Here is an 18,089-nt window from a genome sequence, read left to right as displayed (position 1 = left end):
GATTTAAATGCTGAAATAAGGTTTTTTTCCTAAATTTGAATAGAGTGCCAGGGGCAGGAGAATACGCAAGTGCTGTTAATTAATGCATAATTTCCAAAGCTGCATATCACAAAGTCTCTTTGTTGTAACATGGTCAGCATTATTTTGATCTTCCAGATTCATCTCTTGTTTTGTGAAATATCTAAAGTTAAAATTATGCTTCCTTGAAAGGTATCTTTGGAAGTGTGTGTGAAATAAAGTAAAGTAAGAGTTCTAGATTCTTGAAGTACTAAAGAGTTTCTTGTTGTTTGTTGCGTTTGCTCCTCCCACCCTTCTACAGGATCTTCTACTGGCGGCAGCTTTTGTTTGCGATGCTCAGTATAACAGGAATATTCCATTTGAAACCTCGCCGCAAGCAGTCAGGTAATAAAATGACCTGAAATCCACCATGATATTTGGGGTCTACCATGCAAAGTGTTCAAGTGTTTGACTGGAAAATGTTTTTCCTTTAATAGTTGGGGGATGTTGAGGAGTAGTCTTACTTGATGCAAGGAGAAATGGAAACTAACTTAGCTAACAAGGCTGTGGTCTTACAAATGTTTAGATAGGTATCCAGGTTGTAGCCGTATTGGTCTAGAGGAAAAAGCAATTGGGGCCCATGGACAGACATGGTATCTTCTTATTAGACCAACAAAACTTTTGCAAAAGAAGTCTTTAACTTCAAGCTTTTGGGCACAAATACTCTTCATCAGGCATTAGAGAAAAGATTGTAGAAGTTCTCCTGGATAGAAATGAAAGTTCATATTTCATAGGATTTTACAGAGGGGTCAATAGATGGAAAAACCCTCTGGGCAGCAGTCCTTAACTAGTAAGGAGTCTCAGCTCTTCTCTGAGGCTGTGATGATGCAAATAACCTTAGACAAAGGCAGGAGCAGGATCTCAGGTTTCGGGTGGTCAAAGTTGTTTTCTGATTGGGAAAATATGAAGATTTCATTACAAAAAAATGACTAAAATTCAATATCTTCCATGTGTCAGGTATTCAGGTGTAGCTGTATTGGTCTAGAGGAAAAAGCATTCGGGGCTTGTGGACAGAGGTGGTATCTTTTATTAGACCAACAAGATTTTTGCAAAAAAAAATTTTCCATCTATTGACTCCTGTGAAATCCTATGAAACATGATCTTTAATTTCTACCCAGGAGAACATTTACGATCTTTTCTCTGATGCCTGACAAAGCGTGTGTGTGCCCAGAAGCTTGCAATTAAAGACACTTTTTTGCAAAAATCTTTTTGGTCTAATAAAAGATATCACCTCTGTTTACAAGCCCTAAATGTTTAGACATACATTTGTCTAAGATGGTTTGTTAAGAATGTTTCTGCCTCAAGCTGGGAGTTGGATTAGATGACATCCCAAAGGTCCTTCCAGAGCTACTTTTCTATGATTCTATGAAGTGTTACATACAGCCTCTGCTCTGTTCATATGCAGATCCTCAGCAGCTTAAAAGGAATTCTTTGTATGCATGAAGTTAAGAGTATATATAGTATATTCACATTTTTGCAGGATTGAGGAATAAAAGAATAGCAGCAAACGGAATAAAACTTTTTTCCTGTGTTTGTACTACCTTTGTGTGTGTGTGTGTGTGTGTGTGTGTGTGTGCGGGGGGGGAAACAGAGCATGTGGTGAGGGAGTTGCGTGATGTGTGAATACAGGAAGTGGGATCCTTGCTTTGTCATCTTGCCAATAATGTTAAGTCTCGAATGCTGTTTTCCTATTCTTTTTAGAGAACTCTTCAGAAACTTGGCATGGTATGGCAACACCATATTAAATTGAAATCTGAGCTGTTGGCTGGCTGCCTCTGGGTGAAATGGGTAGGGGTGCTGAAATGCTTGGGAGTCTTTCCTCTTGTGCTTTTTGTCAGAAGTCACGCAGACTTTAATCAAAACAATTCTGTCGGATTGATTTATTCCCTTTTGGTGACTAGGCCTATTCAGATTGAACAGAACTGTTGACTATACAAACTTAACTCCTTAGTAATAAAGCATTAAAAGAGAAGGTAGCACAGAAGGGAAGGAGTGTAAAAGAGTACTTTAGGGCAGTGGTTCTCAACCTCTTTTGTACCATTACCCATTTGTAAACTTCAGCGACTATTCCTGACCCAGTGCCCCTCACTCCTGACCTGCTGCTGCCCAGCCCCACCATGTGTAGGGCACTCGGGGGGAGGGGCACACAGCCCCTCACAGGCTGGAATTTTCCCAGCCTGTAAAGGAAAAGCCACAGTTTCCCACACTTTTCCCATTTTAAAGGATAATCAACTTTGAAGTTTGTTCACGACCCTTTCATATACTCTCATGACCCACTTGTGGGTTGCGTAGAATTGAATCAAGTTTTGTGATTAATTCAGCTCCCCCCCCCCTCCCCCCCCTCCTTTCAGCTCTGTTAGTGCTCTGTGGTTTCTCTGCTATCAGATTGCTTGGACCAGACAGCCAAGCTATAAAACATTTCATTTCCCTCAAATCTTCCATTCTAGCTAAGCATGGATACACTAAGGCAGTGGAGGCCAGCCTTTTTGGCATGGCAGGCATGTTACAAATTAGTCCCACACTTTTCTCCAAGTGCCACTGTGATCACCTTTCCATGCCTGATCTTCTGCTCTGCTTTCTGCTTTCTTCCCTGTGTTCCCTTCCCAATATTTTTTTTTTTTCTGTTTTGCTTTCTACTTCCCACATTATCTGCTACTGTACTGCCTGTCCCCTCCCTGGTCTGCCATGTGGCACACACAGAGGTTACCCATAGTGCTTGTGACATCCATGTTGCAGGTTGGCCAGACTTGGGCTAAGATCCCTGGCAGATATTTCCATCAAGCAACATGACTTAAGCTTCATGGCGCTTGCCAGCAGCTCTAGCATCTCTTCCCCCTGCCCACCAAAACGTACACGCACGTTCTGCAGTTCTGCTACTGAACAGTAAGCTTTGAGCTCTTCCTGGGTGATGGAGCTGCTCTCTAACCCTTGTACAGTGCAGGGGAGGGCTGGGGGGAGCAGGACCATTGGAGCTCAAATTCTCCCAGAATACCTTATGTCAGGTGTTTATGAGCTGCCCACAAACAGAGAAGGGGAGGGAATTTGTTTGAAAAGCTAATTTACTATTGTGTGTAAGTAAAGCCTGTCCTGTTGAATATCTATTGACACTGTTTCCCACTGAGAATTGTGCATTTGTGCCATCTCGGACTAAATGTATGGCTGGAAGAGAGATTTGATAAATTTGGGGGCATAAAGCACTTCTCTTCAGGTTTGGAAAAGAAACAGACATATAAATTAAGCCAGGTTTGGGCAAAATATGGTGTGTGGACCACATCCAGCCCATTGATGGATTTTGTCCAGCCTGTGGCAGGTCCCTGGCTGTGGCATGTGCAGCCAGTTGGATGTGATGGGACTCCAGGTGGGTGAGGCCAAGATGCTGAGCGGTGACAGCATGGGGCTGGGGCCAGGGCAGAGCTGCAATCTGCCCTCTGAATGCCCCTGCTACAGGCATGGGTTCCACATGCAGGGGCATGTAGGGAACAGATTGCAGCTCTGCCCAGGCCTGAGCCCCTTATTATCACCGCCCCAAGATCCTGGGCCTACAGCTACCACTTTGCCCAAGGACCCTTCCAGTCCAGCTGGCTGCACACCCTGCCCATGCAGGTCCCAGCTGGTCTCTGTGGAGATCCCAAGGTGGCTTGGTGACAGTGCAGGGCTGGGGTCCTGGGCAGAGCCACAAGTTGCTCCCTGTACACCCCTGTCCTCAGAACTGGTGCTCATTGCAGGGGCATGTGGGCAGCAGGTCACAGTTCTGCTCCATGCTTGGCCAGGATGGGGCCATGGGTGGGCCAGGAGTGGCATCCAGGAGCAGGGTGGACAGGCAGGGCTGGGGCTTGGATTGCAGAGCAGTAACAGTGTAGGGCTGGGCCCTGCCCCCTGCCCATCCCACTCCCGGATGCTTTTTCTTAGCTGAGGGCAGAGCCATGACTCGCTGCCTGCACATCCCTGCAGCAGGCCTTGGTTCTGTGGGGAGGGGCATGCGGAAACAGATTGTGGCTCTGCCGTGGGCCCCAGCCCCATTATGTCACTGCCCTGAAATCCTGGGTCCTGGCCAGTCTCCATGGAGGTCCCACATGGGCAGGTGGATGGGGTGAGACTGCTTGGGGAGCTTTGAGCTGTTGGGGGAGGTGGGGATGGTGCTGACCCAGCTCACCAAAATTCCCTATGTTGCTCACTGGCCCAAATAATTACTCACTCCTGGGTTAAGCAAAATACCTGAAAGCTCATCAGACTTCTTTCCCAACTATACAATTGGTCCAATAAAAGATATCACAAAAATACCCTGTTGTTCAGCATTACATGATTATTTTGGTGTGTCTCACTTCTCCTGGAGAACAAAACTTATCTTCTACAGTCTTTATAGAAAGCTTGAAAACAGCAATGATATTTAAAGCTAGTGTTCAAAAAATGCCTGGTGATGGAGAAATATTTTTAATGCTTTTGGCTCACGTCTCCAAAATGGTTTGGTTTTCAAACTCTAGACTTATTCTGTGTGTATGAGCCTTGTTGAAAAGGCACTAACTTTTTGGTTAGATTAGCTGCAACATTACGTATCAACCAAGCTGGGGGGTGTAGTACATATGCTGGAGGGTAGGGCCATAAGATTCGGTGACCTAAAATTGGAGGATTGGGCCAAAAGGAATCTCATGAGGTTCAACAAGGACAAGTGCAAAGTCCTGCACTTAGGATAGAACAATCCCATGCACCAGGACAGGCTGGGGGCTGACTGCCTGGGCAGCAACTCTGTAGAAAAGAACCTGGGGGCTATGGTGGACAGTAAGCTGAATGAGCCAATAGCGTGCCCTCGTTGTAAAAGGCTAATGACATACTGGGTTGCATTGGTAGGTGCATTGCCAGTAGGTTAAGGGAAGTGATTCTTCGCCTCTATTCAGCACTGGTGAGGCCACATCTGGAGTATTGTGTTCAGTTTTGGGCCCCTCGCTACAGAAAGGATGTGGACAAATTGGAGAGAATCCAGTGGAGGGTAACAAAAATGGTGAGGGGGCTGGGGGACATGACTTGTAAGGAGAGGCTGAGAGAGCTGGGTTTATTTAGCCTAGAGAAGAGGGGACTTAATAGCAACCTTTAACCACCTGAAGTGGGGGATTCAAAAGAGGATGGAGGTAGACTGATCTCAGTGGTGACAGATGACAGAACAAGGAGCAACAGTCTCAAGTAGCAGCAAGGGAAGTATAGCTTAGATATTGGGAAGAACTTTTTCACTAGGAGGGTAGTAAAACACTGGAGCAGGCTTCCCAGAGAGGTGGTGGAATCTCCATCCTTGGAGGTTTTTACGGTCCTTTGGCTGGGATGATCTAACTGGGGATGGTCCCACTTTTAGCAGGGGTTGTACTAGATAACCTCCTGAGGCCCCTTCCAATCCTAATTTTCTATGATACACATCTAAATTAACCTTATGTGGTATATTTTCATTTTAAGAAAAGGGGCAATTATGAAGGGTGGGTAACTTTGTATTTGCTCTTTGTTTTTAAACCAGATTGATTCATGCTAATAGTTACATTTAAAACTGGAGTTCACAATATTTGTATTCCCCTTTATATTTCTCTGTGATGTTAGATAAAGTGTGGTTACAGTCAGCTGTCTTGAACAGTTGAGAAACATCCAATCCACATAATCAGAAGCAAAAACCTGTGTAAATGAATTGGTTTCCTTGGGAACAGCAATTAGACACGGGTGATTTGCAAAACCTCAGGAAACAGCTGCTTGTGGTACCTGCTGAGTCCACCTGAGGTCTTCTAAGAAATAATGTGTGTTATGGTAATCTTTAAATAGCTAATGCTCAGGACAGTTTCTTGTTGCCTACCGGCACTTGATCACTTAAAATCAAGCTGCATCTAACAGTGTGGAAGGACCTTTATCCCTTCTGTTGTACACTTGTATTAATGCATATATGTACTAATACCCTAATTTTAAAATGACTGTGGTTTGCCTTCCCAGACTTTATTATCTCTACAACCATTGGACTATGCAAGCAGCCACCTACTTCTTCGTTTTTGTAAACCTTTCCCTTGCTGTGTTTGAAGACCCTGCTGTGTACCCACTTCCATTCTTGGTAACCATTGGGATAAAATGGAAACAGTATTGCAACTTTGTTATGAACATTGTGGAGAATAGATGGGAAGCTGCCTACGATAGCTTTGCTGCGCAAATAAATAATCAGTATTTCTCTGCCTGGATTTGGTGGAGAAGGCTGTTGAGCTGTTTATTACTATAAGAATAGAAATAAATAATATCAATTATCTCTGTGGCTTTTTTTTTCTACAACCTAGAGATATGACCCTTTAACTGTGAGCTGCAAGTATAGATACAAGGTGGGTGAGGGAGGGCTTGAAATAAGACAAGTCAACAAAAAATTCCCAACGGAGAACCCATCTGATGCATACTTTCCTACCTTGGTCTCATGGCCTGAGTGCAGGTTTTCATGAAGTTTTGTGGGCACAGCTGTGTTGGCTATAAATATGAAAAACCCATGCTCCTGCTGGTGCAGGTCTATGGACAAAACATCTGTGGATGCAGCTCTTCCAATAGGAGAGCTTTTTGTTGATTTCCAACATGGTGGTTGGCAATATGGTATAGCTATACAAACAGAGAAACCTCTTCTATCAACATACGTTATGTTTATTAGGGGCTCTGCTGATATTTGTAGTGTTTAGGGGAAAAATAATAGGACAATTCAGCAAAGTCAGTTCATTTTCTTAACTTTCCCTCTGTTTCCAGGCCACTTCACTGGTTGAGGTCTTATGTCTTTTAGTATTCTTTAGTCGACTGTTGCACTTTGCAAAAGTCACTCCACGCAATATATTCTGGAAGGATGCAAAGAATATCTGCCTTATGATGGCAATACTGGTGAGTTCCCTTTTGCTTAGTTGCAGGTACAATGCTTGGGGCAGAAAGTTTTTTAATTTGAGCCTTTTCCTATTTCTGTTTTCATGGGCACAAAGAGTTCATGGCAGCATGAAAATGGTGGGGCTGGCTTTGACTGCACATAGCTATCATCTGTATGGCACTGACACACCCCTTCCTTTTCAAGGTTAAATTTTGGGTCATAGCATGACAAAAACTGGGCCTAGTTGTTGAAACTCAGGATAAGAAAATGTAGCAAGATAGGGTGGCCTTGTTTGCATTGTTCTCTTGGAAGCTATTTGAAATATTTCCTGTAATAACACAGTTTAACTCACTGAAACCCCACCCCCTACAAGAGATGCTTTTTATGAGTTGGTGTTTAGCTTTCCTGTAAAGGCTTAAGTGCTTAAGGCTGGCTATCTCAGATCAGGGTCAGCTGTAGACTTCAAGTAGCTACAGCTTTTCTGGAATACCTCCTTGCATGGACACTTTGCTCTAAAAAAAATATATATATTCAGTCAGTTTCCCCAGGTATACAAGCCCTAAGTAATTTTCTGTGAATTGTACTTTCTTCCACAGGTGACTTTAACTGATCTGATTATCCATGGGGCTCTTAAAATCTGCAACATAACCAGTGTTAGATACTCAAGGATCATGAGGCCCATCTTCTTAGTAAACTTTACAGAGAGTCGCCAGGTAAGCAGTACTTTGTCATCTTACAAATGTACCTGTATTGGATTTTTTGTAAGCTGCAGATTGTTCTCTCTGAATTGGAGCATTTGACAAAATGGGGTACAGATATGTGAGCTCATAATGCAGCTGTCAAGACCTTTCCCTTTGAGCCAGATATGCTCCTTTGGTTGTTCAGAGTGAGACTTTCCCAGTGTGTGCAAGCACATAACACTCTTTCCCTTGGTGCAGATTTGAAGTACTCCTAGAGCTTTGCTGTCAAATTGAAGTTATTCTTTTCATAGGATTCAGCTCTTGCTGCCCAGCTTAGGCAGACCATGCACATAGTACAAAACAAACCTACATGTTCTGGGCTGTGACAGTGCAGAACAGTGTGTCTCATCAATAGGATTTCTTTCCTGCTAAGTGAGTGGAGATGTCTGGCCAGCCATGTCTGGAGAAACCGACTCAGTCGTGCAGGAAATAAATTGTAAGGCTTTGGAATGAAAGGAGCCATCGGGCGTTGCTAGTAACTTTCTTTGTGTCCAGATCACAAAAATGAGCCACAATGCCCTCTCTTGCATGGGTATAAAACATCTTTTATCCCAGGATAATATACCTCATTTTACTTTGAGTGAAATTACACTGCTGTATGGAACAAACACATAGCCAGCTTTCCTTAGGTGGCTGTTTGCTGCTGGGGCTTCCTACAGAGCCTTGCCAGACTGGGGATGGAGGAGCCTGTTTGCACTGAGCAAAGGTCTACCCTGGAATTAAATGAAAGTCAACCCTACAGACAAATGATACACCAGTGTAACTTACTATAGAATTTCATGGGGTGGGTGATTTTTTTTTTTTCTTTTTTTTTTTAACTCTATAATACGATGAATTATCCAGGTGCAATGTTGTCCAGAGTCCAGTGAGTCTCTGAAGTCAATGCCTTTGTCTGCATCATTGGATTATCAGTAGTGAAAATCCTTCTCTGCTTGTTTCACCATCCATGTGGTCACATACTGAATTCTTGCTGGCTTTTGGGAATGGGATCAACAAGATTCAGGATAGAATCTATACACTTTTGGACCATTCTTCTTGTTGGTCCTGATTCTTAATGAAGTGCACATCCCAGCTATTCTCTCCAAACCCTGTGCAAGCACCAGCCTGTGGCTCTTACCTGTTCTGCAGCCTCACTTGCTTGCCAAGCTATCCTAGACTCCTTCAAGGAAGATGAGCACAGCTCAATCCGTAATTGTACTCTCCTCAGACACAACCGGGACTTTGGCCTCTTATTTCTGTAAGCAGAAGGCTGAATCATTGCATCTGCTGCCCAAGGCGACCCTGTCTGTGTGTGAATTCATTGGCTTCCTTTGCTGTGAGGAGAAAACTGGCTCCAGTGGTTTTCAGCTCCGTTGAAGCTTCTGGAGCAGCTGTTTATCATCTCAGTCTTGCCTTTTCTCAAATTCCCTGTGATCAGTCTGTGTATATGTAGAACGGGGGGGGGGGGGGGGAATAGAATCCAGGCATTCCCTTGGTGGGTTTTATCAGTGGGAGGTATTCAGGCCATGCCTGCCAGGACTTAACCCTGACTGCAACTCCCAAGTTGCAAAGTAAGGAGTACTTAGCTGTGGAGGCAGTTGCCAAGATGATGTACTGGGGGTGACCTCTGACAGAATGGGGGAGAGCAGGTGTGTCAAGAAGATGCATCTCCTCACAAAGCAGAGCAGGTGGCTTGTTGACCTGTTAGCTGCTGCTTTGGCCACAGAGCATCTGTGATTACCTGCTGTGGTGTGATGGGGCTTTGGAACTTGAATGGGTATCACTGCAGCCCAGTCCACGGTCCCCTTCGAAGTGTTGGACTGGCAGTCCCTTTCTTCTGCTTGTGTTCTTGACCTGGAGCCTTTTCCATGCTCCAAGATACCCGGTGGCAAGCAACAAGATTGGAATCCTCTGTGTGTGGCCCCTTGTTTCCCTGTGGACAATTTGTAGGAGTGGCTTGCTTAGCCCTGTAATCTTTCATCCCATTCGTCTTGGGCTGACTGGAATCCATGATCTGGGTCAGCCTGTTCTGGATTGACTGCAACAAATGAGTTTTTAAGTAGGTCACGATGATTCAAATGCTACCATTCAGTGTTTGGTGAACAACACTTGCTATGAGTTGGGGGAGGGGGCTGAGTGAGGGAGGCTTGCTAAATACTCCACACTGATAAAGCGTACTCGGGATGCTTGGACTCCATTCTGCCCAAGTACTGGCTTCTGGATAAAGAGAGAAAACAGGAGGAGGGGGGAGCAAGAATGCTTTTTAAACTATAAGAATAAGCACAGGCTTCTGTGCTGCTGAAGTTCACAATCTGAAACTTGTGTCTGACCTTGCATCTTTCTGGCTATAGAGAAACCCTGACACCCTCACAACAGACTGTGCAAGTCTTCGTAGCATGACTGCCTTTCCTTTCTAGCATGCTTTGATTTGTTCGCTGTTTCTTTTGCTGTTGATTCTAAATTCCTGTCTCTGGGTAATCAACCTGCTGAAATGAATGAGATGATGTGTTCTTCTTGGAGTTATCTCAGGCTGTCTTCAGACTAGGGTCAATATAGTTGTAGAAATCATCAAGGGCACAAAAAAACTCAGTGTAGGAGGCAACCAAGAAAATTACAGTACAGAGAATCTAGTAGCAAGGTGGTACCTTTTCAGGGTAAAATGTCAGGCTGATAACCAAGCTTGCCCTTGTTCAGCTGGGGCAGGATGATGTGAAGCCAAACTGACTGAGCATTACTTGTCAAGTTCTGTCAGCATGGACCAGCAGTGGTAGCTCCTGGGTTCTGTGCTGCCTGTCTGTCACTATGGGGTGGCTGACCCTGGCATGGAGGCCTGAAAGGGAAGGAGAAACTTGTGTTGCTTTGTTCCTCAAGGTGGCTTGCAGAGGCATAACTAGCAAGGTCTGCATCCTGAGCAAAACCTTACTGGTGGTGTCGGGTAGGGAGAGGGGTCTTGCCTGCCCCGGGGACTTAGAAGTCCCTGGCTACTGCTGCCACAGCACAGTCTGTTTCTACTGCTACCCTGTACCCTGCCACCATTCTGATGTGCCATGTAAGACAGTGCCCAGGGTTCATGCCCTGCTTACTTGCCTCTTGTTATGCTTCTTGTGGCTTATGTCTTGACAGATGCGGAGAGCATTTCGCAGCATCCGGAACACGCTGCCGGAGATCACATATGTCTTCCTGCTCTTCATGTTCAGTGTCCTCATGTTTTCTCTCATGGCTTTGAAGTTATTTGGTGACAGGTGAGAGTACTCTCCTTGTTGCAGTTCAGTGCGGGTTGTGGGTTTGAAACAGGGCAGCTCCAAATCCAGCAGCTCAAATGTGTGAGAATGGGGAACAGTGCCTAGCTACTGCCAGACTGCTTGTTCCTCAAGTCAGTGGGGGCTTGATGCTCTTAAAAATATCATAGCCAGGTGCCTTTAGTCTGAAATGAACAGCAGCCCCACCAGCCTTTGCACAGCCTGTGTATCAGTCACCTGCTGTCAATACATAACTTCCTGCTGCTTCTTTCTCTTTAGGAATCTCCAGACGGTGGAAGGATCCCCATATTTCACAAACTACCTAGAAATTGTATTTGACCTGTATGTGCTGGTAACCACAGCTAACAGCCCTGATGTCATGTACGTACCCTGCACTCTAGCAGTGACCCGGTCTTCACAGCACTCCTGAGGCCAGAACTAGAATATCCCACTGCACTGACACATAGTGGCAGTAAAAAATAAATAAATAAATAAATAAAAGACACCACCCTGGGCTTAAAACAGTATGAGCAGCCTAGTGTAGGATCCAAAGCCTTTCTGCAGTTGATGGAAAGATTACCTTAAAGCAGCATATTGGTCATTTCCCTCTACCCCTTTCCCCTGCCTTTCCTTAGGCTTCTTTAACTTAGAGATTGTAAAAGCTAGGAAACCAGTACATCTCTATTCATATAGTATACATGGTAAAATACTAGTGTGTGCTGGGCTGCCTAACTTATCTTCATTTTTAGTGAAGGGAGGAGGCAGTGGCACATTAAGAGCAATTTGACTCCAAGATCATTCTCTCTGAGGCTTCTCATGCAATGATGTTACAGACTGATGCTGGCACGCTTTAAAACTGTGTTCAGTCTTGTGCTTTGTAGGTACAGTTCCATCCTGTGGAAAGATCTCCTAATGCAACATTTTAAATTGGTGAGTTTAAACCACCACACCTCAGGAAATGCCACTGGAATACTTTCTTGCCCACACAATGCTGCCTCTTTTGTATCCTGATAGGGTTTTCAGTTGCACTGTGATTCACTCAGCTGAGTGACCTGATGTCAACTTTTGAACTTATTTGTATGCCAGAGCTGCATATATCAAATGGTTCAGGCACACATTGTAGTAAACAACTAAAAGAAAATTATGACTAGAAAGTCAGGGCAGCTGGGTATGCCCCTGAAAATCCTACTTGCCAGCTAATCCAGCAACAAGTGAGGGCTTAAACTAAGCTTCAAATAAGGAATGACTTGGATGGTAAAACTGACCTATCAGTAGTATTTCTGTAGTCCCAGCCAAAGGCTGCATTAAACTGTTTGACAGAATTTAAATGCACTCATGTTACACTTCCAGTTAAAGCCATTATTTTGATCCCTTTTGAGTTGATATTAATATTCTATGAATGGGACTCAATAGACTCCAATTAACACATTCTTATCAATACGATACCAAACTGTTTTACACAAAAAGTAGACGTTTGTCCCTGGAGCCAGGCTGATAGTCATTCAGGTGACTCTTTTGGATCTGCCACAAAGATAAATTTGTCCCTTTTGCCAACTGTGCACTTAATCACATTTCTACTAGTTTGAACTCTGACTATACTGAGCAATTTCAGCTCAGCTCCAGATGCTGCTAGCTTCAGTGAGAAGGGTCTGTGTGTGTAGAGCAGATAGGTGAGGAATTTTGAAAACCTTGCCGTGGAGCATAGGGCTGTGTAGTTTCGGACCACTATAAACCAGCGGTTGGCAACCTATTGCCCACAGGCCATATCTGGCCTACAGAACCATTGGATCCAGATCACAAATGTGGGGCAGCTTTAAGTGAGGGCTTTGACCTGGGTGCTTCTCCCCATGCTGCTGTGGGGAGAAGTACTGGCCTGCTTCTGACTTGAGATGGGTCGTTCTGGTCCGTGGCTAGCAAAGGTTGCCTATCAGTGCTACAGACTGGCTACAGAACAAACAGACTGTGGCTTTTCTTTCTGAGTGTGCGTATCTTATCTTTATAATTGTTTCATTTGTCTGCTTTCATAGCTGTCTAGAGGGGAATGAGACTTCTCAAAGCCTGTTTGAAACAGGATTACAGCAGTTAAGATGATGACTGTGAATTTATCTATGTGCTTGTTGTCTGCTGCAAAAGTGATTAAAGACACTCCCCCTTTCTCTAGGATGCCAGCATTTGACTTCAGTTGGTGGTACTCCCTGTTTTTCATCACCTATGTTATAATCAACACCTACATCTTCATGTCTGTCTTCCTGGCTGTTGTGTACAACAATTACAGAAAACACTTAAAGGTAAAGGCTAGGGAAGCACATCTCCTGATCCAGAAATAGCAAGCTACAGCTTGTCCATGTAGGATTGAAACACATTGGATTTTATTGACCTCTTCACATTTTTAATGGTTCTCTGCTTCAAAATGGTATGGGGACTGAGGCACATGTCTTATGAGGAGATGCTGAGGGAACTAGGCTTACTTAATCTGGAGAAGAGAAGACTGAGAGGGGATTTAATTGTAGCCTTCAATTACCTGAAGATGGAGCTAGACTGCTCTTAATGGTAGCAAATGAAAGAACAAGGAACAGTGGTCTCAAGTTGCAGCAAGCAAAGTTTAGGTTAGACATTAGGAAAAACTTTCTTACTAGGAGGGTAGTAAACACTAGAACAAGTTACACAGAGAGGTTGCGGCGTCTCCATCCTTGGAGGTTTTTAAGATCCGACTAAACAAAGCCTTAGCTGGGATGACCTCATTGGGGATGGCCCTGCTTTGAACAGGGGGTTGGACTACGTGACCTCCTGAGGTGCCTTCAACCCTAACTTTCTACAATTCTAAGTGTCCACGTGACACCAGATAGTGCAGGCTTAAACTGGAAGTGCTATTACATAAAGCTGACCCTGTTTGGAGCCCTTTGGAGACAGCCTCCCAATGGAAGCAGGACACAAGGTTCATCATGAAAGCTGTGGTTGCCTTTTCTGATCATAGGGTTCAGCTTCTTGGGGATGGCTAACTCTGTTCTGTGCCACTGAAATTGAGGAAGTTGTTACCATTTATGATATTTAAATTGATTCCTGCTCTTTACTATTCTAGTATGAGAGCCCTCCTAGTGTGTGGTAAAACCATGCAACTCATCCCTCCATACTGTTCTTTATGCATCAGTGTGCCTTGTCTTTATCATGCATTGTGATCCAAGGCCCAGGGTAAGCCACTTTTGTTTTTTTCAGTCTTGCAAGATCTGATCTATAGGACAGAATTGCTGCCAGTGCATCCTGCCTGGATGGACTGAGCAGAAATTGGGGACAGGTGCAATTCATTAGTGTAGAGTAAGGCAGGAGGCTCCTGGTGACCTTCTATCTGCAGTTGCAGCAGATCAGGTGGGTCACATCAGACAAGTCCTCCTCTGGTTGCATGGCAACCTTCTTGACCATTTATTTTATTTTATTTTATTTTATTTTATTTTTTTTTTAGTGCACTTCCCCCTAGGTTCTGTTCTAGATTCCATGGCAAAGAATTGTAGATATGAACTTTAAGATGGACGAAAGTGTGGGATAGAGGGGAATTAAGAAGTGAGACCTCTTTAATTCCTTTGTCCTCTCCAGAATGAGATTCGTAAACTTGCCTACATGAAGCGTCACAAGATGGTAGAAGCCTTCAACATCCTAAAGGTCAAGGAGGGCTCAGAATTTGTTGTTAAAGAATCCCAGTGGAAGCAGGTAGTCAAGCTAGTGGCCCCAGAGATCAGCACTTCCCATCGAGAGCTCTTGCTGAGAATCTCAGATGATGAGCAGAAAGGTTATGTGGGTGAGTAGGAACAAACTGAAAACTGAAATCACACTTGGTGTGTAGAAGGTTTTGGGGGTGAGGGGGCAGGGTAGCTCTTCTTGCTTAAACAATAGCATTGCTATATTTGTTTTTGAAATACTACTAGGGAAATTGAATCCTAAGCATCTACTTGGCTGGTCCCTTGCCCTTGCAAAACTGGATCTGCTGTTATCCAGGCTTCTTATGCAAATTTCTGCTAATGTGAACTCCTAAGGGGCTTGCATTCTAAATGGTAACATGTAGCATCCTTGACTGTTGCAGACAAAAAGTCATTTGTGCGTCTGGCAGACCTTCTGAACATCCAGGTGATCACAATGAAAATCCGAAGCCATCCCCTGGAACGTTGGCTGCCCCATGTCTATAACTCTGCATCAAGCAGATTTCTGCGCAGCATGGTTAGACACAAGTAGGTGTCTCTGCTCTCTCAACAGGCAGCCTCTAATACTTAATATGTTGCCAACCAGTAATTCTTTCCAGGCAAGTGTTCCTTTTGGCAACAGACTGGAATAGTCCAACACTGCACAATTGAATGTACTGCATATGCTTTTTCAAAAGTCTTGGCCTAGATTTAGCTCCTGCTCAAGTTGCTGGGAGTGTTACCTCTAACATGAGTAGAAGAGACTGCACAGTGCTGAGCCCACCAGAAATTTCCCAACAAGCACAATTCAGTTCTTTCACTGCTTGGGGGACAACTGAGCAGATGTTGGTTAGAGGTGGCTGGTACAAGAGTTTTCAGATAAAATGAATATTGAGACCCACAAAAACCTGGCTGTTCCTTTCCATCCTTGGACTTAAATGCTATGTGAAACTTATAGTAACTCAGTAATGTCTATAGCAATAGGCAGTTTTCTCCATTTCACTGACTTATTCAACTGGTGCTAAGAGCTAATTTAGGGCTTGGTATTCTTTATAGCCCACCATTTCACTTGTCTGGTTTCTTTCTTCTTTTCTACTTTCTACATTCACCTTCTTATCAGTACTGCCAGCTGGCTTTGATTTGCTGTCAGCTGAATTATTACTAGTGTCTGAAAAGTGCTCATTTCTGATGGTAGGAAAATACACTGTTGTTCACTGTGACTTGAGCACATATTTTCAGTAGATTTCAAGTGTAAGACGGTCATAAGAACTCTCCTAAATACACAATTGTAGAAAATACTGAAATTGGAAAAAATGGCTGGTTGGCAAAGCTGCCTTGATGAGTAAGTGGGTGGGGGGCGGTTGTCGGTGGGGGAGAAAAGTGTTCTTTGAACAATGACTTTTTCTGTCATTGCATATAAAAGTGGCTTTTTTTGGTTTTTTTTGGTTTTTTTTTTTTTTTTTTTTTTTTTTTTCCTTGCAGGAGATTTGTTTGGATTTACGATGTGATCATTCTAATAAATGCTATATTCATTGCCCTGGATGAGGAAAACCCACTGATTTCATATGCAGAGTGGGCTTTCCTTTCTCTGTATATCATTGAGATACTCTTGAAGCTGTATACTTATGAACCCAGGACATTCTTTGCAAAGAACCAGTTTTGGAACTGGTAAGTAGGGTTCTTAGTTGTGCGTGGCTTTCTTAGCTGCATTAGGAATGTAGAGTGCAATGGAAATGACTCGGGTTTTTTTGTTGTTTGAAAACATGCAGTTACATGTTACAGTTAGCATATGCTAACCTAAGGAATACTAGGTTGTGTTCTATAAAGAGAGCACATGCTGTGAGCAGATGCAGGCTACAGGGTTTTTTTTTTTTTTTAAATACCCTATCTAACATGCACTGCTCTGACCTGCCCCTAGAGGGCTGGGGAGCAGGTATGTGGCTAAGAGCTGCCAAGTCTGCTCCATGCCTGCCGTTTGCTTGCTCTCTAGGACAGGATACAGTCCAAGCTTAGGTCTGTACCAGCCTGGACTGAGTTTGCATCATCCCCTGCCAGCCTGGATCAAGTCTCTGCTTCACTTGTTGCCTCCCCCTTTTGTCTTTCTCCCATCCCACCTGCACCCTGCTCACCTGTGCTTGCTGGCACTGTCTCAGAGGAGCAGGCAAGGAAGGGGAATATGCCCACCTGCTGCGCCACTCTCTGGGTTGAGCTCTGCCCAGACAGCACTGGTAGATGGGTGGATTCCCCTTCCCTGACTGCTCCCCCAAGATAATGCCAACAAAGCACATAAGCAAAGGGGGAAGGAAGGAGTCCAGAACAGAAACAGAGGGGAGAGGACTGTGTGTGTGCCAGGGGGTGGGGATCCTTACCTTTTAGGGTTTCTCTGGCTGCTGGCTCTCTGCACTGTCACACTGGGACAGGATAGAGTATCCAAGTGGGGAAGGCTGGGAGCAGTGCCTCCTGGGATGTTGCAGGACCACTTCCCACTCTCCTTGGCCCTGTATAGTAGTTTGACATGTCTGCAAAACGAGCTTCTCAAGATGAGCTAGAGAGAATTCTTGCTGAAAGAACTCTGAGATGCTCAGAGGGCATTTAGTTTGTTTTCCCACCCTAATGTGCAGCTGGTCCTGTTCTTAAGAGCACTTAACACATCTGAAAGGTAGTGTGCAACAGAAAACAACAAGTTTTCATTTGGAATCCTCTTGCAAAAGTTTCATGGATCTAGTCTGGCAAAATCCATGCTTGCATTTTTGGTCCAGCTCCACATTCAAGTGCACATGAGCATTTATAAGCCCATGTCTAAACATTTTTCAGGATTCCAAGTGCTGTGTATGTCACTAGCCTACTGTGTATGGTAGCAAAAGGACTGAGATGACAGTTTTTAATAGAATCATCCTTTTCTCTGCACTAGGTTTGACACCTTAATCATCATTGCTGCCCTGGTAGCTACAATACTCAATGCTGCATTCAAATCAAGTAAGCTCAGCATTGCTTTCCTATTTATGTCTGATTTGAGTAGGTTATATCTAGTTGGCAGATGTCTGAAATTCAGAGGCTTTCAACATGGCTGTAAGCACATAATACCTATTTTGGTAACAGGATTTGTTATGGGTTTGCGATGTGTGAAGAAAGTTGGGGGGTGGGGGGGTTAAGTACAGTAAATAATGAAGGAGTTCATATTTTTAGACCAAAAGTACTATAACAAATAAGCTAGCTACGCATCAACAATGAAAGGTATCCATTTAATGTAAATCCTACCTCTTATGTTGCGTGGACCACTGGGGAGAGAACCTTCAGTTTTACCTTATTTGTAATATTACACCCCCAGACCCATAAGTATATACATGTTTCTAATGGAGGTTCTGTGGTTGGGGGGTGGGGGCAGTGCTAGAAATGAGCAAACTTCCTTGTGATGCTGGGTTGTTCAGAGTAGGAAGGTCTGAACAATGTTATTAGCCACCTGACACAGCTCCAAATGCGAGTTTTTACATTCCTATCTTAAGCAGACAAAGAAGCATTACCAATTAAGAGTATATTAAAAGCTGATTATTTTCTTACT

General features: G+C 44.1%; 1 protein-coding gene across 2 annotated transcripts in view; it reads left to right on the top strand.

Moving 5' to 3' along the window:
• LOC102561285 (two pore channel protein 2) overlaps positions 1-18,089 on the top strand; it is a 34,276-nt gene that overhangs the window by 1,685 nt on the left and 14,502 nt on the right. Inside the window, exons 2-12 of one of the 2 annotated variants that reach the window (XM_006258092.4) lie at positions 320-402; positions 6,016-6,130; positions 6,796-6,924; positions 7,501-7,617; positions 10,747-10,865; positions 11,142-11,243; positions 13,024-13,150; positions 14,451-14,652; positions 14,935-15,079; positions 16,013-16,198; positions 17,442-17,506. In XM_006258092.4, the coding sequence (XP_006258154.1) occupies positions 320-402; positions 6,016-6,130; positions 6,796-6,924; positions 7,501-7,617; positions 10,747-10,865; positions 11,142-11,243; positions 13,024-13,150; positions 14,451-14,652; positions 14,935-15,079; positions 16,013-16,198; positions 17,442-17,506 (1,390 nt within the window). Of the gene's footprint in view, positions 1-315; positions 403-6,015; positions 6,131-6,795; positions 6,925-7,500; positions 7,618-10,746; positions 10,866-11,141; positions 11,244-13,023; positions 13,151-14,450; positions 14,653-14,934; positions 15,080-16,012; positions 16,199-17,441; positions 17,507-18,089 lie in introns of those variants that run through there. The other variant, XM_019480103.2, reaches the window with a different exon arrangement.

This window comes from Alligator mississippiensis, chromosome 1, assembly GCF_030867095.1.
Source record: "Alligator mississippiensis isolate rAllMis1 chromosome 1, rAllMis1, whole genome shotgun sequence".
Taxonomy (NCBI): Eukaryota; Metazoa; Chordata; order Crocodylia; family Alligatoridae; genus Alligator; species Alligator mississippiensis.
The sequence above is the reverse complement of the archived record's forward strand: the minus strand, read 5'-3'. Positions and strand labels throughout refer to the sequence as shown.